This window comes from Mesoplodon mirus (genome assembly GCF_964341445.2).
Source record: "Mesoplodon mirus genome assembly, chromosome: 11".
NCBI classification, from domain to species: domain Eukaryota; kingdom Metazoa; phylum Chordata; class Mammalia; order Artiodactyla; family Ziphiidae; genus Mesoplodon; species Mesoplodon mirus.
In genome coordinates, this window is record NC_138987.1 from 40,752,505 (window position 1) to 40,776,476 (window position 23,972).

At 56.5% G+C, this 23,972-nt stretch overlaps 1 protein-coding gene across 1 annotated transcript; it reads left to right on the plus strand.

Moving 5' to 3' along the window:
• The first annotated feature begins 517 nt into the window (after positions 1–517).
• On the plus strand, positions 518–23,562 carry PARVG (parvin gamma). Its single transcript, XM_082635649.1, has 13 exons — positions 518–682; positions 2,480–2,574; positions 4,129–4,193; positions 5,507–5,609; positions 6,179–6,319; positions 7,149–7,264; positions 8,393–8,448; positions 11,176–11,198; positions 13,711–13,769; positions 13,986–14,054; positions 16,132–16,233; positions 22,712–22,784; positions 23,260–23,562. The coding sequence occupies exons 2-13, from the start codon at positions 2,496–2,498 to the stop codon at positions 23,367–23,369; spliced, it is 996 nt and encodes a 331-aa protein (XP_082491775.1). The 5' UTR covers positions 518–682; positions 2,480–2,495; the 3' UTR covers positions 23,370–23,562.
• Positions 23,563–23,972: the final 410 nt, after the last annotated feature.

The following is a 23,972-nucleotide window of genomic DNA, read 5'->3' on the forward strand; positions in this document are numbered from 1 at the left end:
TTAACATCTTTATTAGAGTATAATTGCTTTACAATGGTGTGTCAGTTTCTGCTTTATAACAAAGTGAATCAGTTATATGGATTTCATTTTAAGAGCTATTGGACACCACTGATGGCTTTTGAGCAAGTTGGGATGTGAAGTGGGTCCTCTGGTCGTCTGTGGAGAACAACTCCTGGGTGGGAGGTGGGGTGTGAGTGAAGCTGGCAACGCAAGTCCAGCTAGTAGAGGCTCCCGCGTGGTCCAGGAGAGAGGAAGTGGGGCCTGGCCAGGCTGGGGGCAAGGAGCTAGAGCTGACAGTCTGCTGATGGTGGGGCTGGGGGAAGCCGACTCCCAGCCTCTGGCCTCAGGAACTGGCTTGGTTTGCGTACTGGGGAGGCGAGAAGGAGAGAAAGAGGTGTGGCTGGGCCCCAGGGGCAGAGCTTTCCGGTGGGGCTGCAGCGGCATTGCTTTCAGAGCATCAGGCCCTACAGCCCAGCAAGGAGGAAGCTCCCTGCAGACGCAGCCCGGCAGGCCCAGCAGAAGCCACAGGCCCCGGAGGAAGTGAGCTTCTTGTCCCTGCCTCTCAGCCGGCCCCTGTGGCCCCCGCCGACCTAGGGAACCCGGAACCTGTTTTGGTTTGGAATACAGGGACCACTGTTTGCGCTCCGTGGTCTTTGTTTCCTGGAGTGGAGGAAGCAGCCAGGTGAGTCCTCGCCTCTGGGGTTTTCTGCTCGGCCGTAATGCTCGGGCGCCTGAGCTCACACAGAGAGAGGGAGGGCTCCGAGGGGCCTCGTGGAAATGGAGCCCAGAGAGCACAGGCTTAGCTGAGCCGCCACCGGGAGGTAGCCGGCAAGGTAGACCCTGCGCCCCGGTAACCCTCTGGCCACCCAGGCTTAGAGGCGGCCGTTCCTCCCGCCCCAGAGGCCCAGACAGCCAGCAGGGCACTGGCCCACCTCTCGTGTAGCCAGGCCAAGAGTTTCCCTTTCCACCCCGTCATCTCCCCTAAGCTTCATCCGATGCGTTGGGGAGAAGGGCAAGCCCCAGTCTCCAGATGAAGAAACAGAGGCCCAGGTCAGGGAAGGGGCTGCCCGGGACTGCTGATGGCTGGAGGCCGCTCCCAGCTCTGCGTCCACTCAGCTGCCTTTGGCGAGCATCGAGTCCAGCCCCTCCTTGTAAGGAAATATCAGGACCAGAGAGGGGAGGGTATTTGCCCAAAGTCACACAGCCAGAATGAGGAGGAGCCAGCCCGGAACCCAATCTCTTAACCCCCAGGCCAAGTTCTTTCCTCTCCTCTGGCCACACCCTTTGAACCGAATCCCGTCCAAAAGGAAGCTTGGGAATATAGGGGATGGAGTTGGCCCAGTAGCTGTGTTCTCCCCAGTCCCACACTTTAGGGCAGGACGGAGCCACAGACAGTGCCCCAGTGTCCCCAGGCTGGCTGCCAGTGTGACAGGGTGGCTACAACCCTGCGAATGCTTCTGTCTCTCCGCAGCTCTGGGCCCTGCCTCTCCAGCCAGGCCTCCCCGGGGCTGGAGCTGACCACCAGCTTCTACTGCATGAGGCCCCTGCCCCAAATGTCTGCGTGGGGTTGGGAGTGCTGGGGAAGACCCAGGGGCAGGAGAGAAAGTGGGAGGGCAAGGCCCTTAGCCGAGCAGGAGAGGAAGTGAGTCCAGGGGACCAGGAAGGAGGTTCTGAATCTGCCGGGCCCGGGGGGAGCCTGGCCCCTGCCCCCGGCAAGGATGAAGAAGGGTACCTGTGGGCTCTGGGAATGCTGGCCCTTCCCGGCGAGCAAAGAGACCCCCAAACCACCACGACAGGCCAGGGTGACAAGCCCCGCTGTGGAGAACCTCGCTCAGAATTGGGGCCAGGCAGGGCCAGGCCACTCCCCTGAGAGCCCAGCCTGCACCCCAGTCCCGTCTGCTCACTCACAGTCTGCGGTGCCTCTCTGTGTCCCCCTGACTCAGGCGCAGGGCCCAGAGAGGACAGGCCTGCTGTCCCCCAACCCCGCCCCCGCAGGAGCTCCTGGTCTGCAGATGTCACCCATCTGCGTGTTCACCGCAACCAGCCATAGTGGCTCCACGCAGCCCGCCCAGATTTGCCCCTGGAGCTCAGCCCGAGGGTCTTCTAGATCCATGAAGCTCTGAGAAGTGGGCTGCTCCCTTGGTCCTACTGCCCAGGGTGGGTGGGCTTCCCGTGTGCTGTAGTGGGGCCATGGGCTGGCCGCCCTGCGCCTGACCGAGGACCCCATCTCGCGGCTGAGCCTTTGCCCAGGTCGAGACCTCAGTCGCTGCCTTTCTCTGCACCTGTGTCCTGCAAGGATTGGCTCTGAGCTTCCCTCTCACCAGGGGCCCCGTCCCTTTGCCCAGGCAGCGCGGTGACTAGTCCATCCAAAGCCAGCTCCCACCCTCTCTCTCCCTGTGCCTCCTGGTCTGGAGGAAACGACACACAGAGTGAATTTAGAGTGACTCGGAGAGTGATGTCCTGTTTCCTGCATCCCCAGGGCCGGCAAGGCAGTGATGGAGCCGGAGACCCTCTACAACTTGCTGCAGCTCCCCGGGAGGGCGGACCCACCGCCCGGGGCGACACTCTCACAAGGTGCCGGGCCGGCGGGGGATGGGGGGGAGGATCTGCATTGTAAGAACCGAACAAGCCGTGCTGGGTACTGCACTGCTTTTCTAAGTTGTCAGCTGGACACTAGGTTCTATCCAGCCTCTGCCTATGCCCTCTGCTTTATACTTGACCCCCTGCTTCTGGAACCTTCCACAGAATTATCCCCATATACCATATAACCGCACATCTCCATGTTAATGAGGGTACTGATTGCTGTGTGTGCCCACTCTGGGCTGGGGTTGTGCTGAGAACTTATACGCAGCATCTCACCTATTACTCTGAGGATGGGTGTTTTTACCTCCTTTGTACAGACAAGGAAACCGAGGCCCAGGAAGTAACGTAGCAGAGCGCCAAGGCCAGGGTCACGGGGCTGGCTCCGTTAACGGGCATTCTAGGTTTATAAGTGGTTTCAGGTTGGAAAGCATCATGAGGAAAATTGCAGTTCGGGTGGTAGGGCTTAGTGATTTGAAAGAATATTTATTTTTTGTTTTAGAGTTGGTTTAGAGTTACTTAGAGTTCTGGCAGGCAGAGCTGGAACATGGTATGATTCAGAGTGGCAAGAAATCTGCTCCAGGAAAGGGCCACAGCCATTCACACACTTGCTCGCTCTCTCCCCAAGCGTCTGTCAAGGGCCCGCCCTCCTCTCGTCAGAGCACACGGGGCTGGGTGGTACGCAAAGGTTTTCAGAATGTCTAGACGTCTGCCTATGCCTTCTGCTTTATACTTGACCCCCTGCTGGGCCACATGAACACAGAGGCAATGCATTTTGTGGATTTGGGCAAGGCCGCCCCACTTGGTGGCTCAGTTTCCCACCCCATCCTTTGGGACTCGATTCCAGAGGTCCCCCTTGGCCCTGACCCTTGTGGGTTCTGAGGTTCTTAAACTTGCAGGAGATGCTGACCCAGGTCTTGGGGCTCATAGGACGAGCCAGGCAGCCTCAGTGTCGTGCCCATACGGGGGAGCCAGACAGATGCCGGTGAACTCTGTCCTGGCCCCTTGGAGCCTGGGAATCTGGGCTCATCTGAGCCGTGGCTCCTTCTTATATATGTGGGTAGAGTTGCCAGGTAAAACAGAGGATGCCCAGTTAAATGTGAATTCCAGATAGACAAGAAATAGTTTTCGACTTTAAGTACGTTCCCAAAATATAAATACTGCAGTGTCTGAGGATGAGCTGGTGTTCATGAGGGAAATGCCGGGGGGAAGGGCATTAGTGGGGAGGCTGGAAGAGCATGGGCAAAAAAAGAGGTGCAGAGGATGAGGCGTGTCCGGGAAATCAATCTCTTTGGATGTTTGGTGCCCAGGGTGTGTGTGTGTGTCTGTGTGTGTCTCTGTGTGTGTGGGTGCATGTGTCTGTGCATCTGTGCATTTGTACATGTGTGTGTGCAGGTGTGTGTGTGTGAGTGCACTTGTATGCACATGTATGTGCATGTGTGTGTGTGCGTGTGAAGCAGCGTGACCGATTTCCTCTTGTGGTCGAGGTGCCAGCTCTGGGGGAGGCCTGCAGGGTCCCCAGGCACATATGCTCATCTCCGCTTCCAGGAGAAAAGAAGAAGTTCCTGCCACCCACTTCCAGGAAGGATCCCAAATTTGAAGAACTGCAAAAGGTGTGGCATCCTTCTCTGACCCTCTTTCTCTGGAGGAGTCTTTTTGTCTTCCTGGGGTGGGGACCGCAGGCTGCCCCCTCCCCTCCCCGACCTCAGGCTGGTGGGTGGCGATCCCGCAGGCCCCTGGGAGACTTGCTGAGTGGCTGCGTGAAGGGATATTTACTGAGCACCGACTGTGTGCCTTTACGCACATGATCCCAGCAAACTTCATGGCCGTTGAGAGGGATCTGTTGTCACCTGCATCCCAGGGAGCAGATAGTGAGGCTCGGAGAAGTGACCTGACCTGTGGGGGACACATGGCTGGCCAGTGACAGAGCTGGGATTTGACCCAGGTTGTTGGCCCCCAATCTTGTGCTCCTTCTCTGGCTCAGCTGCCCAGGGCAGAGGACAGCTGGCGAAGTGGGCAGGTATAGGCATGCATCACCCACTTCTTGGTACTCTTCTTGGCTGTAGGACCAGCTGGGCACAGGCTTGGGACCTCCATTTTCCTCTGCCCTACTTCTGTAGTCTCCGAGGGGCCTTTCTGTTGCCTCCTCCAAGGAGGCCTCCTGGCCACATTTGACCCCCTAGAGGATTTGTGGCCCATTTTCCATCCTTTTCTTCCTCGCTCCCATTCTGTCCGTCCCCCCATCTACTTATCCCTCTACTGGGCCCTGGGACACAGAAGAAAAGCTGCTGGCGTGCTGACACTTCATCTTAGTTTGGGGTCCTCCAGAAGCTGGTCCTGAACTAAAGATTCAGGTGCAAATATTGAGTTGGGAGGTAATCGCAGGAGACAAGGAAGGGGAGCAGGGAAGTAAGACATGTGGGAAGGAGACACCCAGGGTGGGTGATGGGGCAGATGATGGTCATCGGAGCTCAAGCCGGCTGGGAACCTCTGGGAGCCAGTATGGAGCGGGCACCTTGGAGTCTTCCTTCGGGGGCAGAGGAGCTGGGGTGTTTACCCACCAGGTCCCGTGTAGCTCGGGCTGCTCCCTTAAAGGGATGGGGTGCTGCTTCTCTGCACTTCTGACTTCCAGGGACAGCCCTCGGGCTCTGCTGCAGTTTGCAGGAGGGGGCGGGACACCAGCGCCCGTGTATTACCAAAACCTTACACAGAACAAACAATAGCCCGCAGTGCTCAGGTCTTCGGGAGCCCAGAGCAGGCCCCTGACTCAACCTGGGAGATCAGAGTAGGCTTCCCAGAGGAGGTGATGCTTTTCCTGGCTTTGAAGGACGGGTAGGAGTTGGCTGGTGGGAGGAGGGCAGAGCTGAGCCCGGTGAGAGGCCGGGTGAGGAGGGGCCCCGGGCCAGCTGTCTCTCGGGGCCCGCAGGTGCTGATGGAGTGGATCAATGCTGAGCTCCTGCCCGAGCACATCGTGGTCCGCAGCCTGGAGGAGGATATTTTTGACGGACTCATCCTGCACCACCTTTTCCGTAAGTGGCTGCGTCCAAAGCTGGGCAGTCCTGGAGAGCTGGGTGGTCTCGACTCCCCTTGGGCCAGCCTAGGGCCTGCTCAGTGCCCTCTGCGGTGCCCTTGGCAGATTGGCTGCAGGACAGTCCCACGAGCTACGGCTTCCTGAGCCCTTGCCATGGAGCAGGTGCAGTTAATCCTCAGAACAACTCTGTCCTGTGACTATGCCCGTTTTACAGACCAGGAAACTGAGCTCTGGGAGGCCTGGTACCTTGTCCAAGGTCTCACTGTGAAGAAAGTAGGGGAGCCAGGGGTCTTGGCTTTAACCCCTGGGCCACCCTGCCCCATAGGAATGAGGAGCGGGTTGATGTGTGGGAGGCTGGGGGTGGGGGGCACAGGGATGGTCAACGTGAGGTGGGCCCGGGGCACAGCTTACCCCATCATGCAGCCTGCGTGGCCCGTGAGGAAGGGCAGCACCCTGCCTCCCTGGAGGAAGCAGACTAGCTGTGGGTCCCCTGCAGGGGCCCCAACTGTCCCCCCCGCCAGCCATTCCCACCCTCTCTCTCCCTCTTCCTCCTTCCCCTGCCCTCAGAGAAGCTGACTGGAGTCAAGCTGGACGTGGAGGAAATCGCCTTGACCGAGGCTAGCCAGAGGCGCAAGCTGGCCGTGGTCCTGGAGGCCGCCGGCCAGAGCCTGCAGGTGGAGGAGCCGCAGGCCAAGTGGAGCGTGGAGAGTGCGTGGGGCTGGTGTCAGGGAGGGTGGGGGGAGGCAGAGTCACAGCCCCCTACTCGGGGTGCGGGGGGTGCTGCCTTGAAGCACAGCACGAGGGTGATAAAACTCAGCCTTGTCCATAATGCGGCCACTGCTTACTGAGTTCCAAGCATCACACACGCCCTCATCTACCTCGTCAGATGGGCACTAACCGTCCTGCTTCATTAATTTAGCTAAGTTGCATCTGCAGTGCCTGCTCGTAAGAAATGTGAGTGTGCAAAGCCCCACCCCGTTAACCATTTGGTATGATTTCCTGCCATTCCAACCTCTACATCTTCCCCATTTTCCAGATGAGAAAACCGAGGCCAAGAGACACTGAATAGCTTCACCAAGGTTGGGTGGTGAGGATGTAACAGTTTTCAAAGCCAGGTTTTGTTGGGTCTCCTGCCACTACCTTCACCACTGCAAGTCTCACATTCAATAATTGATGTTTGTAATGTTGGCCCCGAATCAGGTCACATTCAGCTTAAATCTAACAATTGGTTCACCCAGGGCCCTGCTGTAGGACATTTAGCTGTTTAAACAGCACTGCAGTGAACATCTGTGTGTTAAAATCCCCGTCCACAGGGTAGATTGTGCCCTTGGGCTGTACTTGCAGAAGAGGGTTGACTGGGGCCAAGTGTGACTATTTTAAGGTTCCAAATGTAGATCTCCGGACCTCTGCTCTCCTGAAGGCTGGACACAGAGCTCCTTGGCCTGCAGAGGGTGGTTGTGACGGTCAGGAACCCACCATGTGGCCCCAGGTTTGGTCGTCCCCCAGGGCTCTGACCTTGTGCCCCCTCCCGTCCCAGGCATCTTCAACAAGGACCTGCTGGCCACCCTGCATCTCCTCGTGGCCCTGGCCACGTGCTTCCAGCCGGACCTGTCCCTTCCAACCAATGTCAAGGTGGAAGTGATCATCATGGAGGTAAGGCGCAGGGCACCGGAGGATGCCTGCCTGCTGGCTGAACATCTCGGGGCCGTATCGCCACACCTTGGATGGGGGCGTGCTGCAGGGGGCGGGGGCTGAACTGGGGTGAGTTCCAGGGAGCCATGAGAAGCACCGAATCCCACCAGGACAGCAGTGGGGGGTTGGGCTGGAGCTGTGGGCGAGAGATGCTGAGAGTCCAGTGAGGCCACAAGGAGGTCTGTGTGGGCCGGCCAGTCGCACTTACTCGGCAGATGGCACCTGCTTGAGGCATCATGAAGGTCCTGGCTGACGGCAACCACACGGGCCATAAGTGACCATCTGTTCACGGCCTTTCTGGAGTCTTCACACCACTGGGCCACAGCCACTGCCCTCTCACTGTGATGGTCTCATCCCTCGACAGATGGGTGTGACGAAGGTTCCAAGGAGCATTTTGGGTTTCTCCACCCACGGGGTGCTCCCTGTCTAGCACGTGCAGGACTTCCGCTGTAGCTGATGCCCCGGGAGTCCATGCCTTCTCTCTCAGACAGACCCCGAGCACCACAAACAGGCCCCATCTGCTTCCGCTCCCCGCTCTCCCCTCCCCCAGCCCCTGGGTACCTGGGGAGCAGCCAGCTTCCCTTTAACCCACCCGACAGAACACGCTGAGTCCAGCCAAACTCAGGGGAATGCACTCTTAGTTGTTCAAAACAATTGACTTGAATTCTCCGCTGACGGAATTCTCCGTCATGGCTTTGTTTACACGTATGTAAATCAGAGGTGACTTCATTCCTTCATGCTTTCACCCACTCACTCATTCATTCATTCACCCACTCATTCATTTGTTATTCAGATGAACACGTGTCCATTGATACCCTGTGAGCCAGGCACTGGTCAGACTTTGGGGATAACTGGGGAACAAGGCAGACGCGGTCCCCATCCTCGTGGGGCTCCAGGCCTGTGGGAAGAAGGACAATTAAGCTGGCCCCAGTGGTGAGGGCTGCCCAGGAGGCCCCCTCGAGGAGCGGATGAGACAGCGTAAACTGGGTCCCTTGGGGCTGCTTTGGACACTACAGTCTCTTCTAGTGGCAGGCGTGGTCCTAGAATTTTCTGTGGTTCCCCCTTTCCGTCCCCTTTTCTCTTTCCTAGAGCACCAAGAGCGGCCTGAAGTCGGAGATGTTGGTGGAGCAACTCACTGAGTGCCGGTGAGGGAGGGACCAGGGGCGGAGGCCGGCTGTGCTTTCTCAGGAATGGGCGGTGGAGCCTGGGGCCTGGGGCCAGGGGTGGGGTAGACCTGCCTGACCTTCCTGGGAGCGGCCCTTACTCTGCCAACCACTCTAATTGCTGCGGGGCCTGCATTGGCCCTCACAGGGCTCGCCCTCCACCCTCCGCAAAGCCCGGCAAAACAGGAAGAGCTGGGGTCAGAAGGGGCTCTGGCCCTCGGTCATGAGGTCACACTGCAGGCACTGGGGGCCAGGAGGGACCCGGAAACTGAGGTCTCTGGACCCCAACCCCAGGCTGGTTTCCTAACACCTGGAGACGGGTGCTGCCGGGAAGCCTCATCCATGGCGGGGAGATTCTGCAGCCAGGCGTGAAACTTACAACCGGTGCCAGGAGGCAAGGGCGCAGAGGGCTCACTCACACCACCAGCGCTTAGTGAGCGCCTACTGTGTACGGGGTGGGGCTGGGGCCTGGAGTGCCCGGGTCGGCCAGCTGTCGGCCTTTCGTCTGTCCGCGCACGCAGGACACCAGAAGTCGATCAGCCAATGAGCTCTCCCCTCTGCCTCGACATCCACCTGCACAGCATGTGCTTCCTGGCCGAGTTGGAAACACTCACATCGGGACGAGGGCCGGGCACGTGCGCTCTGCAACAAGACAGCCACAGAGTCCTGGGGTCTCGGAGAAGCAGGGGGTCCCATAAGGTGTCTCTGAACTGCAGGCCGCAGTTCAACCTTTAGAAGGGCCTTAGCAGTGCGGGACCAGGCTGGCCTGTGGCCTAAACTCCTGACTGCCTGGGTGGTAAAGGAAACCATACATGTACCTCGTACCCCCGACCCAAGCCCTCCAACACCCCAGCTGTGTTGTCTCTTCAGGGAGACATGGCCGTTTTGCATTCCTGCACTCCCTTTGGTTGGAGATTGTAACTGACCTCAGCCAAGGGTCCCTCCCTCCTGCCACCTGTAGGCTCACACATCCGGGCACCTGCCCAGGTCCCTGCCCCGTTCGCTGGGTGGGAGCCCAGCCCTGCTGCAGGCCCCTGGGTTTGGGACGCTTATTCTGCCCTATGAATTGTAGAATCTTTATTGGGTACAGGCAGAATGTTTCTCATCTTTGCAAAGTTGCCAGAGCTGCGGAGGGGCCCTGGCTCTCCCTGCCGGGCAGCATTTCTCCAGACCCTGCCACATGTGGCTGCCTGGCTTCCCCACTTTGCAGCCCACCCCGGTCTGGTCCAAAGGTCTTTCTGGTTTTGGTCAGAGAGTGGACTCCTTGCAGGAAAGTTGTGGATTCTCCTTTCTGGTCTAACACTTACTGAAGGCCTACTGTGTGCAGGGCACTGGGCTGTTTCAGCTCCCTTAACCCATTTTATCCTCAGCAACCCCAGCTGGGTGAGTTCAGTTCTGTTCTGCTCACAGGCTGGGCAGCCAGCCCCACCTGGACTGAAATTCCAGATTAGCCATGTCTGAGCTGTGTTCCCTTGGGCAAGTCACTCCCCCTCTCTGAGCTTCTTCACGCCTCTGATAAAGGGGGACCCGTGCCTACTTGTTGGGGCTGCTGTGAGAGTTATAGGTGATGTATGTGAGGGGACCTTCCCCCTCCTGTATGCCCCCAACCCTGAGGTCCTTCCGGTCTACGGCTCCTGGATGTCCACTGCGGATGGGGTGGGGGGAAGGGCTCAAACCTCTGCCAGTTGATGACGGGTAAGGTCTGTGGTCCAGGCGTGTGAGCCGAGCATGGCCAAGGACAGAGGAAGCAGACCTCTGCTGGTCCCTCCTGCCAGCGGGGCCCGTGTGCTCGTCGGCCCATTTACCCTCCCAAGGTCACCCTGGGAGGAGGGCTTGTCCCCCCATCGAACCACCACGGCCCCACCCCGACTCAGGGAGCCTAAATGACCTCCCTGTCGCACCCCTTCTCCCTTCATAGCCCTAAAATCACCCTTCTCAGCCACTGATGAGCTCAGAAATGTCTGTGAGGGCAGCACAGGGACGTGTGCCCCTCCTGGAAGCTGCCTCCGTGCTGAGCCCTGGGTCTCAGGCTGCCCTCTCCACCCCCCAGGGCCACGGTCGGAGGGGCCGCCCGGCTCTCCAAGGAGAGTTCGGCCTACTTGGGGCCCAGAACCTTGCTTCTAGGAGGTGTGCTGGGGCGGAGAATTTAGCAACAAAGTCCAAGAAAAACCACTCAAGAACAATAAAAAGGGAGTGAAAGAAGCCAGACACAAGAGAGTACATACGATTTCATTTCATAGACGAACAGACAAAATGAAAGGCCAACAAGACAAATCAGAGCAGTGGTAACCTTTGTGGGGTATAATGGGATGGGGGAGCACATTGGGGGTGCTAGGAAGGTTCTGTGCCTTGTTGGGGGTGGTGATTTCACACACGCGTGTGCATATGTAAACATGCACCAGCTCTAAAGTTAGGATGTGTGTGTTTTTATTGTGTGTGTAATATGCCCCCCGCAAACTAAAACAGCAGCCAAAAAAGGACACAATCCAGACATTTCTAGGTGTGGGAGCCTCAAGGGAAGGTTTGAACCTCGTTTGCCATTTGCTTTCCACGAGGGCCCTGCCTGCTTACAGAGCTGCCAGGAAAAAGCAGCTCCCCAGTTTGTCAACCTTCCCACTACTGGGTCTTGTCATATGAAGAGACTACAGGTCTGAGGATTTTTTTTTTAACCATGTGTTTCCTTTTTCCCCCCTACAATTTTCCCTTTAGCACAGACAAGGACCAGCCTTCGAGTGAGTACTTTCCTAATTTAGGGAATCTTTTTCTACTGGACACGTGTGGAGACAAACATGTCATGATGACAGGTTGATTATTGGGTGTGCTCACAGTTCCTTTGTGGTCTGCTACGTCTATCTCGAGCCCTCTTGTCCGTTTGTCCCTCCTTCTGTCTGTCTGTCCATGGATCTGGCTGTTCCTTCTTATGATACCGCTCATATGGGTAGAGAGATTTATAATTCCCATCGGCAGCAACTATGGAGTGTTCAGTGTGTGGGCTCTGGAGCCAGGCAACCTGGGTTCAAACACTAATTCCCCCATTTATTAGCCACGTGAACTTGGGCAAGTGTCTGAACCGGTCTGTGCCTCAGTTTCCTCATCTGTAAAATGGGATTAATAATGGCACCCACCTCTTAGAATGGTGGTGAGGGTGAAAAGGTACCTTGTGAATGTGCTTAGCACAGAGTAAGTGCTTAATAGTGATTGTTCACTAATTTGGCTGCTACTTTTGTGACAGAGATCTTCACCAATCAACTGATTAACCCAACCTTTCCTTCTTCATTCATTCATTCCTTAGTCAGTCTGCCTGGCCAGTTGGTCATCCATCCATCCTTATACCAATCCATCTATCCATCCATATACCAATCCATTCATCTATTCATCTATCCATCCACCCATCCATCCATGCTTCTATCCATCCATCCATCCATCCACCCATCCATCCATCCATCCATCCACCCACCCATCCATCCATCCTTCTATCCATCCATCCACCCATCCATCCATCCTTCCATCCATCCATCCATCCATCCACCAACCCATCCATCCATCCATCTTAACATTATTTTTCCTCTTTGAACCTTACCCACTTGGGACAAAGAGCTGTATGGGCAAGGGATTCTTACCTGCAGAGGAGGAAATAGTGACCTGTGAGGGGCTTCTGAGAACAGGGGCTGAGAAAGGTTGAGTGGGGAAAGGGAGGAGAGGGGAGGCACGAGGGAGGCTGGTCGGATGGCTGTGTGTGCATGTGTGGAGGGGCTGCCGGAGGACACACGGGTTGCCTAGGGAGCAGTGTTTGTTAGGGGGCTGCATGAGGCTGGGTCACACAATGAGGGGCAGGGACATGGAAAAGGGCTCCCTTAAAACCATTTCTAGCATGTCCATCCTGTTCTGGCCTGTGCCATCCGAGTGCACATTGGCCTCTGAATTCCTGGCTCCTTCAGGGACACAATTTCACTGACCACAGGCCAAGAGGTCTGGGAGGGACCACGGGTGTTTCCACCATGTTTATTGGTTTATGGGAGATTTTAACGTGCATGATGCTATCTGCTGCTACTTTTCTCCCTTCACTAATGAGGGAACTCAGGCACAGAGTGGTGAAGTGACTCGTTCAGAGTCACACAGCAGCTGACTGGCAGAATCAAGAGGGAAATTCTTCTACTCGGTTGGGTATTCAGTGCCTGCGGAGCACTCTCCCCAGGGGAAGGTGAAAAAGCTGCATAGCTGCGAATAGTAGGAATGCAGCTTGTGGGAAAAGGGCATTAGTCTGAGGACTTGGCACCTCTGAGGCTGGACCAGTGGCCTGAGCTGCTAAGATGCAGCTCCATGGGCATGACTCAGCTATGGAGGGCGCTGGTCTTTTGTGCGCTGTAGCAAAGTTCAGACTCTTGGCGGGGGCTGGGTGCCCTTATTCTGCCAATCCACAAATGCTGCGGAGGAGACCGCCGGGCCAAGAGTCAGTGCGGGGTTGGTCCCTGCTCAGCCACCTGTGGCAGTTCCCGTGGGCTTGTGGGTGGAGCCGGGAACCAGCAGGAGGTGGGGCAAGTTCCCAGAGGAAGGGATGGCGTCCGCGGCAGGAAAGATGACCGTTTATTTAAGTCCTACTGTGTGCCCAGCCACCATCACAAGTGTGTTATATGCTCCCAGACTGGATATTTACAATGATCCCGGCTAGTAGTTATTATCAGCCATACTTTACAGATGAGGAAAACAAGGCACAGAGAGGGGAGGCGATTCTCTCCAGGCCACACAGCCAGGGGAGTAGTGACTCTGATCCAGACCTGTTCTTTTTTTTTTTTTTAAATGTTGAGCCTTCTTTTAATTTATTTATTTTTATTTTTGGCTGTGTTGGGTCTTCGTTTCTGTGCAAGGGCTTTCTCTAGTTGTGACAAGCAGGGGCCACTCTTCATCGCGGTGCGCGGGCCTCTCACTATCGCGACCTCTCTTGTTGCGGAGCACAGGCTCCAGACGCGCAGGCTCAGTAGTTGTGGCTCACGGGCCCAGCTGCTCCGCGGCACGTGGGATCTTCCCAGACCAGGGCTCGAACCCATGTCCCCTGCATTAGCAGGCAGATTCTCAACCACTGCGCCACCAGGGAAGCCCCAGACCTGTTCTTTAATTCAAGAACCTTGAGATAAAACTACATCTCCCTCGAGACTGGTTATTCTGAGAAACTTTGGTGGAAAAAAGTCCCTGTTTGGCCCAAAGATAATAGCATCGTAATGAGGTGTCTAATGGATCTGTCTGCAGAGGACGTCTTTGATGAATTATTTAAGCTGGCTCCGGAGAAAGTGAACGCTGTGAAAGAGGTAAGAGAGGTCGAAGTTCCAAGAGTACCTCCTGCCACCCGCCCACCCACCACCCGCCTGCCTTGGGGGTGGGAGTGGGGCAAGGGGAAAGGAATCGGGTCCTCACTCTGCAACTGCTGTGCGCCGGGTGCTGTGCGGGGGCCTTTTTGTGACCCCCAAGTGGGAAGGTCGCAAACCCGAGCTGGGGACCTGGGGCCCTTGTTCTTCCCCGCGTAGGCCGTAGTGAACTTCGTCAACCAGAAGCTGGACCGCCTGGGCCTGTCCGTGCAGAATCTGGACACCCAGGTAGGGACTCAGCTGCAGGGTCTGGGGTAGGGAAGGGGCCTGGGGAGGCGGTTCCACAGGGCCCGGGAGCCTGGGCCCATCCTATGTGGCCTGGCGTGTGTCACCTCTTGGAACCTTGGGGCCCTCCTCTCCAGTGGGGATGTGGCTGGTAGGTGGTACTGCCAACCAGGGGCACGACAGGGATGCTGTGAAGTGGGGATCTCGGGGTTTGTCTACGCTGTTATTACTTTTCATTGTAAAAGAACCACTTTTCAGCTTTTTTCAAAATTAATCTTGGTCTATCCAACCCCAAGACTCAAAGCACATGAGGTTTCCCTAACTGCATTCTCTCGCAGCGTCTATTAGGTTGTGCCGTGTGCCAGGAGGGGTTGTAGGTGCCGACACAGCCCCATGTCTGTGGACTCCCTGAGTCGCCCAGCCCACTGTTCTGGGGCAGAAACAGAGTCTTAGGAGGTCAGCCTTCCCCAGTGGGTCGTGGCCTCCCACGAGGATGCTGTGCCCTGTGGTTTCCCTCAACACAATGGGGCGCAGAGAAGCTATGAAGCTAATTGCCAGCCCAGGGCCTTCAGGGCAGCAATGGAGCCTGTTGGACCCTGGGCTCATTAACTGGGCGTGGTGGTGCAGGGGTCGGGCCACATGGGTTTTGCTCACACAGCATGACTGGGGGCAGGTGGTGAGGTCAGGCCTGGTCACTGGAGCTGCTGATGTCTCAGGCACAGCCTGACATTAGCCAGCAGGGAACGGGGTTGATATACCCCTGTGCCTGGTAGCTAAAGCCGATAGAACCCTCACCATGTGCCCGGCCCTGAGCAAAGTGCTTTGCATACATTAACTCACTGACTCCTCCCAACAAACTCTTTAGGTGGGAACTGATACTATCCCATTTTACAGATGAGGACAATAAACGCAGGAAGGTTAATTAACTTGTCCAAGGTCACACAGTGATTAACTGGTGGGCCTGGGATTTGAACCCAGGTTGCGGAGGCCAGAGTTTGTGCTCCGTCACCACCTCGCACGGCGGCCACGTGAGAAGTCTGTGTGTGACGTGGTGTGGTGACACTGCAGGGTGGAGATAGCAGACTCTGAAGCCAGATGGGCACGTGTTGCTCCTGGGCTCTGAGGACACCTCCTCCACCTTAGCTGTGTGGCTTTGGACCTGGACTTCTCTGAACCTCAGGCTCCTCTTCTTTTAAAATGGGTACAGGGATACCAACCTCATAGAACTGTGAGTAATGAATGAGATGATGAGCATCCAGGTGTTCTGTGTATTACCTGACACACTGTCTACACATAATAAACAATACATTTGTGGTTTTATTACATTTTATGTGGGAATAAACAAGATGATTTCTTAGGTTTACATTCTACCTGTTTCATCTTTCTCTCTCCCTTGGTAAAATAATGACATTTGGAGAATAATGGCACATGTGAGGATGGTATTTCAACTGCTGGATAAAAGGGGATATTAAAGTCCCTGGTATTTTGGCGGTATTACTAGGGACTATGCCAAACTAATAGCATCAGAACAGACCTAATATGAGGAAATTCCATTAAGGACTTTGCGTGGTGGCTTTTCCTCCAACATTCAATCTTGTGTTTTGTGTCTTTGAAGAGACTGAATACGATTATATTAGCATATGATGTGCTGGTGCTAGGGTGACAGCTTTATCTCTGAACATACAGACAAAACAGACAAATACAAATGTGGCAGCCAGCAAAATGAGCCCGGTGTGCTGTTCTCTGCCTTTTCCTGATGGAATTATTTTACACTTAACTCTGTTTTCTCCTGGGCTTCTGTAGCTCATGGAACAATATGTGGTTTAAAAAATGATTTGAAGCTATTTTACAGAAAATGTCAAAATAGCTCATTTTATTGAGCGCATGCTCTGTGCTCAGCAACCAATAACTGCTTTATACCTGCTGCTGTTTACAACTCTGTGAGGTCAGGGTATCGTCCCCATTTCTCAAAAAGGAACCTGAGGCTCAGAGAGCTTGTGTGACTTCTGTAGGGTCACACAGCCTGTAAAAGGCAGAGGGGACCCTCCAGGCTATCTGCCTCCCATTCCCTCCTTTGTAGTTTGCAGATGGAGTCATCTTACTCTTGCTGATTGGACAACTGGAAGGCTTCTTCCTGCACTTGAAGGAATTCTATCTCACTCCCAAATCTCCTGCGGAAATGGTAAGTTTTCCAAAGATTTTCCTTAGGGGTCTACCTCTAGGTAGACAGATCTAGGAAATTGGCATGATCAGCCTTTATTTATTCACTTCCAGGTGAAGTAAGGGTGAAAGGAAACTTTGTTTGTCCATATGTCTGCCCATCCATCCACCAGCCTCACCCATAGACCCTCACACTTATCCACTGACTTATTCATTCACTCATCCACCCAATTCATCCACCCATTCACCTGCCTGCACATCCATCCATCCACTTGCCCATCCATCCACCTGCCCATCCATCATCCATCCATCCATCCATCCACCCACCCATCCACCTGCCCATCCATCCATCCATCTATCCACCCACCCATCCACCTGCCCATCCATCCATCCATCCACCTGCCCATCCATCATCCATCCATCCATCTATCCACCCATCCATCCACCTGCCCATCCATCCATCCATCCATCTATCCATCCATCCATCCACCCACCCATCCACCTGCCCATCCATCCATCCATCCATCCACCCACCCATCCACCTGCCCATCCACCTGCCCATCCATCCACCCACCCATCCACCTGCCCATCCATCCACCCATCCACCTACCCATCCATCCATCCATCTATCCACTCATCCATCCACCTGCCCATCCATCCATCCATCTATCCATCCATGCATCCACCTGCGCATCCATCCATCCATCTACCTGACCATCTATCCTTCCATCCATCCATCCATCCATCCATCCACCCATCCATCCACCTGCCCATCCATCCATCCATCCATCCATCCATCCATCCATCCATCCACCTGCCCATCCATCCATCTACCTGTCCCCCACCCATTCACCCATGCACCGGATCCATCATTTTCTGAGGTCCTCTTGGCATCAGGCCCCGTGGGCCATAAAGACAATCCAGCACAGCTCCTGCTTTTGAGGACCGCTCACTCTCCACCCGCTGTACTCCCAGTGATGTGTGGTATTCAAGGGCTGTGATGAAGTGCCTTGGCTCGTGGTGGGTGGGCCGGTTGGGGACCTGAAAGGAGGCGTGGTTAGTAGGACCTGCAGCAGTCAGGAGAGGCCTTGCGTGAGAGGTGGCCATAAAATTGACGGGGGCTGGGTTCGCAGCGTTAACTAGGGGGGTCACCCCCAGGGGAAGGGAACAGGGTCAGCCGAGGCTCGGATGTGGCAGGGGTTCTGGCCGTGTGGGGGTCAGGAGTTCCCACGTGGACCCTGGCGTCTGGGGGGCTGGTTGGGAGATGGCTGCGTTAGTCCAGGCGGAGGACTCTGGTCTCTGCCTGCACCTCAGGCTTTTGGCCCCTAAAATGTGCTCACAGTCCCTGCCCTGCCACCCCTCAGACCACACAAATAATAGGAAAGAGTTTGGAGCATCACAGAGGTGGAAGCATCCAGGGGCATGTGGTCCCTGGTCCCCCAGACCCGCCCAGGACCCCAGGTGGCCAGCTTCTGTCTGTCTGCACCAGGATCCCAGGGATGGCTCAGCGGCAACCCAGGGTAGGAGGGCACCCTTTCATCCCTCCACAGAGAGGGGACACCAGGCAGGGCTGGGTGCCGGTTCCCAGTGCCAGCCTTGGGGAGTTTCTGGGAAAAGGAAAGATTTTGGTCCCCTTTGATGTGCCCATGGCCCTGGGGCTGGTTCAAACCTCAAGGCCTGCCTGGGGTTGGGTGAGCCTGTACACCCTTGACCCTGGCCCAGTTCCAGTTTCGATCTCTGCCTGGCCCCCACATATCCGCAGCCCTGTCTGTCCCTGCTTCTGGCTGCAAGCCTGACCTACCCGGTCCCCTGCCGAATGTTCCAGGCCCGCCTTCCCAGACTGCCTGACCCCCAGCCGCAGCCTCACTGCCCGCCTGTGGTCCTTACTCGGTCTGGGCCTCTGGCATCTCCAGACCTTTCCCAGGCTGTTCTCTGGGCCCATCCTGCCTCCTGCTTTGCTTCAACCCCCTTAGCTGGGTGGTCGGCTCTGACCACCTTATCCCCTCTGAGCTCTTGGGCATCCTATAGGGCCCCGAACCATGGCTACTCTCACGTTCTCTTGGAGTTCCTACCTGACTCCGGCCTCACCTGGCCCTTGACCCCATTTCTCCCTCACTCCATACCTCTGTGAGGGAGGCAGGGCAGGGTTGTATCTCCATTTTACAGAGGGGAAAACTGAGGCTTTGGGACATGCCCAGGGCCATCCAGCTACTCAGTGGCAGGTCTGACACCAGGACTGGCCACCCAACCCTCAGCCCACACTTTCCCCTTTGCAGCAGGAAGATGCCATCTTTGTGGGCATCATCTCCACCTTCCCAGGAGGCGGGGGTGCTCTTGACTTGAAGATTGGTTTGGGGCTCAGATTCCCAAGAGCTGAGAAGCAAACAGGCTAGAGCAGTGCAGTGTTTGTAGCTCTAGTGGTGGAGAAACAGTGGTCAGCACTTGCTAAGTTCTTGTCCTTCACCAGGCACTGTATTCATCAGCTATTACCACGAAAGTGCTGTGTAACAAACCACCCAAACAACCAGTGGCTTAAAACTGCAATCCTTCATTCTCATGGATCTGCAGGTCGGCCGGGTTTGGCTGCTCTAGACTTGGCTGGGCTCCATCACTCACGCGGGATGGGCTGGGCGTCAGGCCATCTAGGCTGGGGTCACTGGGGCGGTCCAGCTCTGTGCCACGTGCTGCTCGTCCTCCTCCTGGGACTGGCAGTGAGCCTGGCATGGTTTTCTCACGGCAAAGGCAGGGACACAGAGGCAAAGCAGGACACACGAGGCGCAGGCTCAGACCTGGGGTGCTGTCACTTCCTCCTCATCCTCTCGGCCAGAGGAGGCCCTGCAGCCTTGGTGCGGGGGCGGGAGAGCCCTGTGGTGTGTGGTGCAGAGACGATGCAGAACTGGGCCCAGGGAGGCGCTTGCCTCCCTGGATGAACTTGCTAATTCCTCCCCACATCGGGCCCCTGAGTAGGAACTATTCCCCATCCCCATTTTGCTCTGGGGAAACTGAGTTCAGAGAGAGCTAGTAAGCTGGTCAGGAGCACACCACTGGTTAGGGTCGAGGTCAGACTGGCATCCAGGCTCGTCCGTCTCCAAAGCCAGAGCCGCCTCCTTGTGTCCTTCCGAGGGAGCCAGGATGAGCCCCATGGGAGACGGGGGCGGGGTGGTGGGCCCAGAAGGAGGCTCGCCCGGAGCTGTGGGGACAAGGGGGGCTTAGGTGGGTCAGAGTGAGGCTGCGACCATGGCACTGACCTTCATCCAGAAGGCAGGAGGCCTATGTGTGATCAGTGATGAGGGTGGAAGGATGGAGACGGGCAGGTCACACGCGGGCCCCCTGGGGACGAGGGGCTCGGAACAGCACAGGGGTCCCCTCTCTGTTACTCAGGTGTTGGGGATGTCACACCTGAGTAATGGGATGTCAAGATGTGATCACTATTTGCTCACCTCCAACCCCTAGTTAGTTACAAGCCAGGGACAAACGTCCCAACTTCTAAGGCCCCTGTGTGCAGGCAGCCTGCCAACTCTACCGGCTTTAGGAACAGCTTCAGGACGGCTTCCAAAGATGAGCCACAATCTATGTGGGGGAAAAGAAGCAGCCTCTCAGCTCAGGCCCCAAGAATGCATTTTTATGGACTATTGTAGGAAATCTCAGCCACAGGAATGTGTAATAAAAATGCTGAGGAAGTCATTAGCTGAAGAGGGCAGGAACAGCGGCCCTTTCCGAGGAATTGTTATCTCTGCAGCGTGGCCTCTGGCAATTGAATTTCTCGTTATCAGACCTTTGCCAATGGCGTCTACGTGAGGTTGCCATTCCCTGAGGGAAGAGGAGTACGGGTGGAGGAGAGAGGCGATCATTTTCTCTGCAGAAATGAAAGGACGGGGGCCAAGAATCTCTGGCTTCCTCCTACATGCAATTACTTCTCCCAGGGACGATTTGAATGCATCCTTCTGGGTCGTAACCTTCTCTCAGCTCCATACTTTCATCATCTCAAACTGTGCGCGGAAGAAAAATGGTGCTTTGGGTAGAGCGTGGTGGCATCAGGCTGGAGCCTAGGGCAGCTGCTTCTGGTCAGACTGAGCATTGCTGAGGAGTGTGACCCATAGAAACAAGTGCGATCACTGCTCTAGTTGATGGCAGCAATTCTCAAATTCCACGACGGCAGGCAGTGGGTCTGGGTTTGCCCCTGTTGCGTGGCTAGTGCATAGTAGATGCTCAATAAATATTTTTTAAATAAGTGAAGGAAGTCTTTCCAAGACACTGGTCCCATGAGCTGCTCTGTGACAAATGGATCCTATGGTCAAGTCACCTGGGAAAACATGCACAGTCTTGAAGGCTCATGACACACCAAAACATATTCAAGGCTCTGAGAAGTCCTGCAGTGGAGGATTTCCATATAACTTTGTCGAAGCCAACATTTCCCAAAGCCGTTTGGCTTTCTGCACCCTGGACCACGCTGTGGGGATGTGGGCTTAGAGGGTGAGCGCATCAAAGGCAGGGCTGCAAGGCGGGGGAACCCAGCCCGGCTGTCTTCGTTCTCACTCTGACATTTACTTTCTGTGCGCCCTGTAAATAGTGTTCATGATGAAAATGAGAATAACAGCAACAGTTGTAACCCTCATTTTCCAGAATTTTCCAGTCGGGGACAAAGGCACGGGATGAGCAGTGGAGGTCTTAGCCCCTCACTCTGAGGTTTGCTTGCACCTGGTCTGGACATCCCCAGAGGTGTGTCTCACCTGCTTGGGAGCATTGGCACCTGTGACAACCTTGGTTTCTTCTTCTTGACGGGCTCTAGAGGGGACAGCCCTGCTGGGCTGGTGACCCAGCCTCTGCCACTCTCTCTCTTGCATCTTGGACCCACCTCAGTGCCTCTGTCCATCTGATGCTCCATCAACTCTCCCCCGTGGAGAAGGGCTCTGCTCACTGCTTTCCAGATCCCTGTGGTCCCTGCACGGCCACCAGCTGCCATAGAGGATTCTGGCCCCTTGCCCGGGATGTGGCAGGAGTCCTTGGAGTGGGCGGAAGATGCTCCCCCGGACCCTGCCCTGTGCCCTTGGACCAGGACTGTGACCTGCCCCTTTCCCTTTGAGACAGAGTTCTTTCTCAGGGGCTTCAGGCCATCCTACATGCCTCACTTCCCAGCCCTTGTAGGAGCCCGAACAGCTGGAATTTGCAGGGAAGCCCTGGCTCTGCCTTTATTATTCCACCTTCAAGTCTTGCCTTGTGGTTCTCATCCTGTGTCCACCATCACACTTGGATCTACACGGCAGCTTGGAAAGACCTCTGGAAGATGCACTATTCCCCTTGTACAGATGAGGGGACAAAGGCCCAGGCAGGACATGTGCCTTGTCTGACCTGTGACTTGTGACCTAGTGGGGCGGGTGCACAGACATCTAACCCAGATCTGCCCAGACTCACCAGGAGGTGACCGCAGGCGGCCTAGGCAGGGCGGCCTCCTCGGATGGGCCTTGCTCATCTGCTGCTCTGCCAGCCGGGTCTCTGGGCCCCTGGCTAGGCTGCCATGGGAACTGCCTGGCCTGTTTGAAGCGGGCTTTGGGGCTGGTATGGTCGGCAGATGGGGAGGGAAGTGACCAGCACAGCCGGCCACCAGTCTGGGACATCCAGTCAGCACAGTGGGCCTGAGACCGTTGAAGGAAGGACCTGCTTGAGGTGCCAGTGAGTCGGGGACTCAGCCAGCTTTATCCCTGGCTCATCCTGCCATGCCCCATGCCCTCTTCTTTACCACACCAGCCTGCTGCCCCAAGGAGAAGGGCAGGGGTCTTTTCAGTGGGATCTGAGGCCCCAGGGAGAAACTAGCTGTGAAAAGACAGGACTCCACTAACAGAGGGGCTGCTCTGAGCCGAGGGCTGATGGAGCTCCCCAGGGCCCACCACCCAGGGTCCTGTATCAGCGGAGATGGTGGAGACCCCACTTTGCAGGGAGCAAGTGGAGGCCCCGAGGCACCAAGGGACTTGCTCGAGGCTCCCCAGGACCGAGCGGGGATCCGAACCTGGGTGGGCCTGACTCTGGCCCAGGTATTCTCCTCAGTGCTGGGAGCGGTGTCTCAGGCGCCAGCCCAGGCAGAGGGGTGGCACAAAGGGCAGGCACCTGGGTAGACGTGGCTCCTCCAGCCCCCAGTCTGCTTTGCAGGCACCTGGTTCCGACACTTTCCGTCTTGTGAGTTCAGATGAGCCCTGTGGCCTCTCTGAACGTCGGTCTCCTCATCTGTGCTTTACCCATGGAACTCAGCTCTCTGTTCCTGAGGGAGTCTGTTGCTCACGGGTTTCGGGGCTGCTTCGGAAAAGATCAGGATGAACCCATGCTCCCTCCCCTGGTTAGTCCCCTCACCTGTCAGGACTCACCCCCAGGTGTCACCTCCACCAGGAAGCCCTCCCTGATCCCTGGGCTGGGTGCCTTCCTCAGGGACTGCCTTTCCCACTAGAGGTGGCCTCCTTGCTGCACAATGGGTCATCGTGCTGACATCTGATGGGGTCTTGTCATTGTAGCTACACAACGTCAGCCTGGCCCTGGAGCTGCTGAAGGATGAAGGCCTTCTCAATCACCCCGTCAGACCAGAAGGTGAGTGCAGGGCACTCGTGGGCAGCCAGCCTCGGGCGAGCGCCACAGAGCGGGGCACGGGGCGTGGGGACAGCCGTGTGTTGCTGCAGTCTCTTGCCTGGCACTTGCTGAGTTTTCCTAGGAGGGGCACTGTGTCCACAGCCCCTACCCACGCCAGTGGAGGATGGTCCTGGGGAGAGGAGATGGGGGACTGAGGTCCCTGGGGATGGGCTGTTCGGAGGGCTGAGGCCTCGAGGAGTTGCAGTGTTGGGGGCCCCACAAGAGGGTGCCGGGGAGGAGAAGGAGGTAGCACGCCCTGTGATGGGTCCTGGGACTCAGGCCTAGCTTGACCGACTGTCCTGGTTTGCCAGGGTCTCTCCCGAGTTTAGCACTGAAGGCCTGTGTCCCAGGGAACCCCTTGGTCCTGGGCAAAGGTGGACAGTTGGCCACCCCCTGCCCAAGCCTGAACCCTGCCCTCCTCTCCCCTGGCCCGCAGACATCGTGAACAAGGACACCAAGAGCACGCTGCGGGTCCTCTACGGCCTGTTTCGCAAGCACAAACTGAAAGAAAGCACGGACGGGGTGCCCCTGGAATCCCAAAATTAACCGTCACAGCCCCCAAAATCTGCTTCTCAGAGCCTGCCTGCCAGGCCCGGCTGGAGGTCCTGAGGGCCTCAGAGGGATCTCCTCGCCGTCCAGCCAGCCCCTGGGCCTCCCACTCTTAGCCTGTGTCTGGGGCACGCCCCAGCCCCAACTTCCCTCTCTGCTGTTTCCATCTGTCTGAATATCTTTGAACTCACTAAGCGTGGATTCGTTCTGAGCCAACCTCTGGCCTTGCTCCGTTTCTTTTAACAAATGTATTTCCGGGAGGGATGTGGGGAGCCTGCCGTTGTCCCGAGAAGGGCCCCGCTAAATGTGCATGAATATGAGCTGACCCCCCAACCCCATGCAACCTCTCTCCCCACAGGGTGGGCGTGGGAGGGGTTCTTGTCTCTGAGGCCACCCCTGGGGTAGCCGAGAGCCCAGCGGTGCTGACCTTCATTGGGGCCGAGGGTCCCGCCCTGGAGCAGGACCGCCCCTCAGGTGTCAGGGTTGACCTGACGGCGGAGACCCGCCTGCCCACACTCAGCTACTGCAGCCCACCTGCCTCTTGAGTGGGGTGATGGCCCCAGCATCACCCTCCAGAGGCAGGAGCCCTAAGTGGCTCCA

Excerpts from the sequence above, each read along its gene's own strand:
- PARVG (XM_082635649.1), top strand. The coding sequence starts at position 2,496 with ATGGAGCCGGAGACCCTCTACAACTTGCTGCAGCTCCCCGGGAGGGCG. Across the intron at positions 4,194-5,506 it reads AATTTGAAGAACTGCAAAAG|GTGCTGATGGAGTGGATCAA; the intron begins GTGTGGCATCCT and ends CGGGGCCCGCAG. Across the intron at positions 14,055-16,131 it reads TGCAGAATCTGGACACCCAG|TTTGCAGATGGAGTCATCTT; the intron begins GTAGGGACTCAG and ends CCTCCTTTGTAG.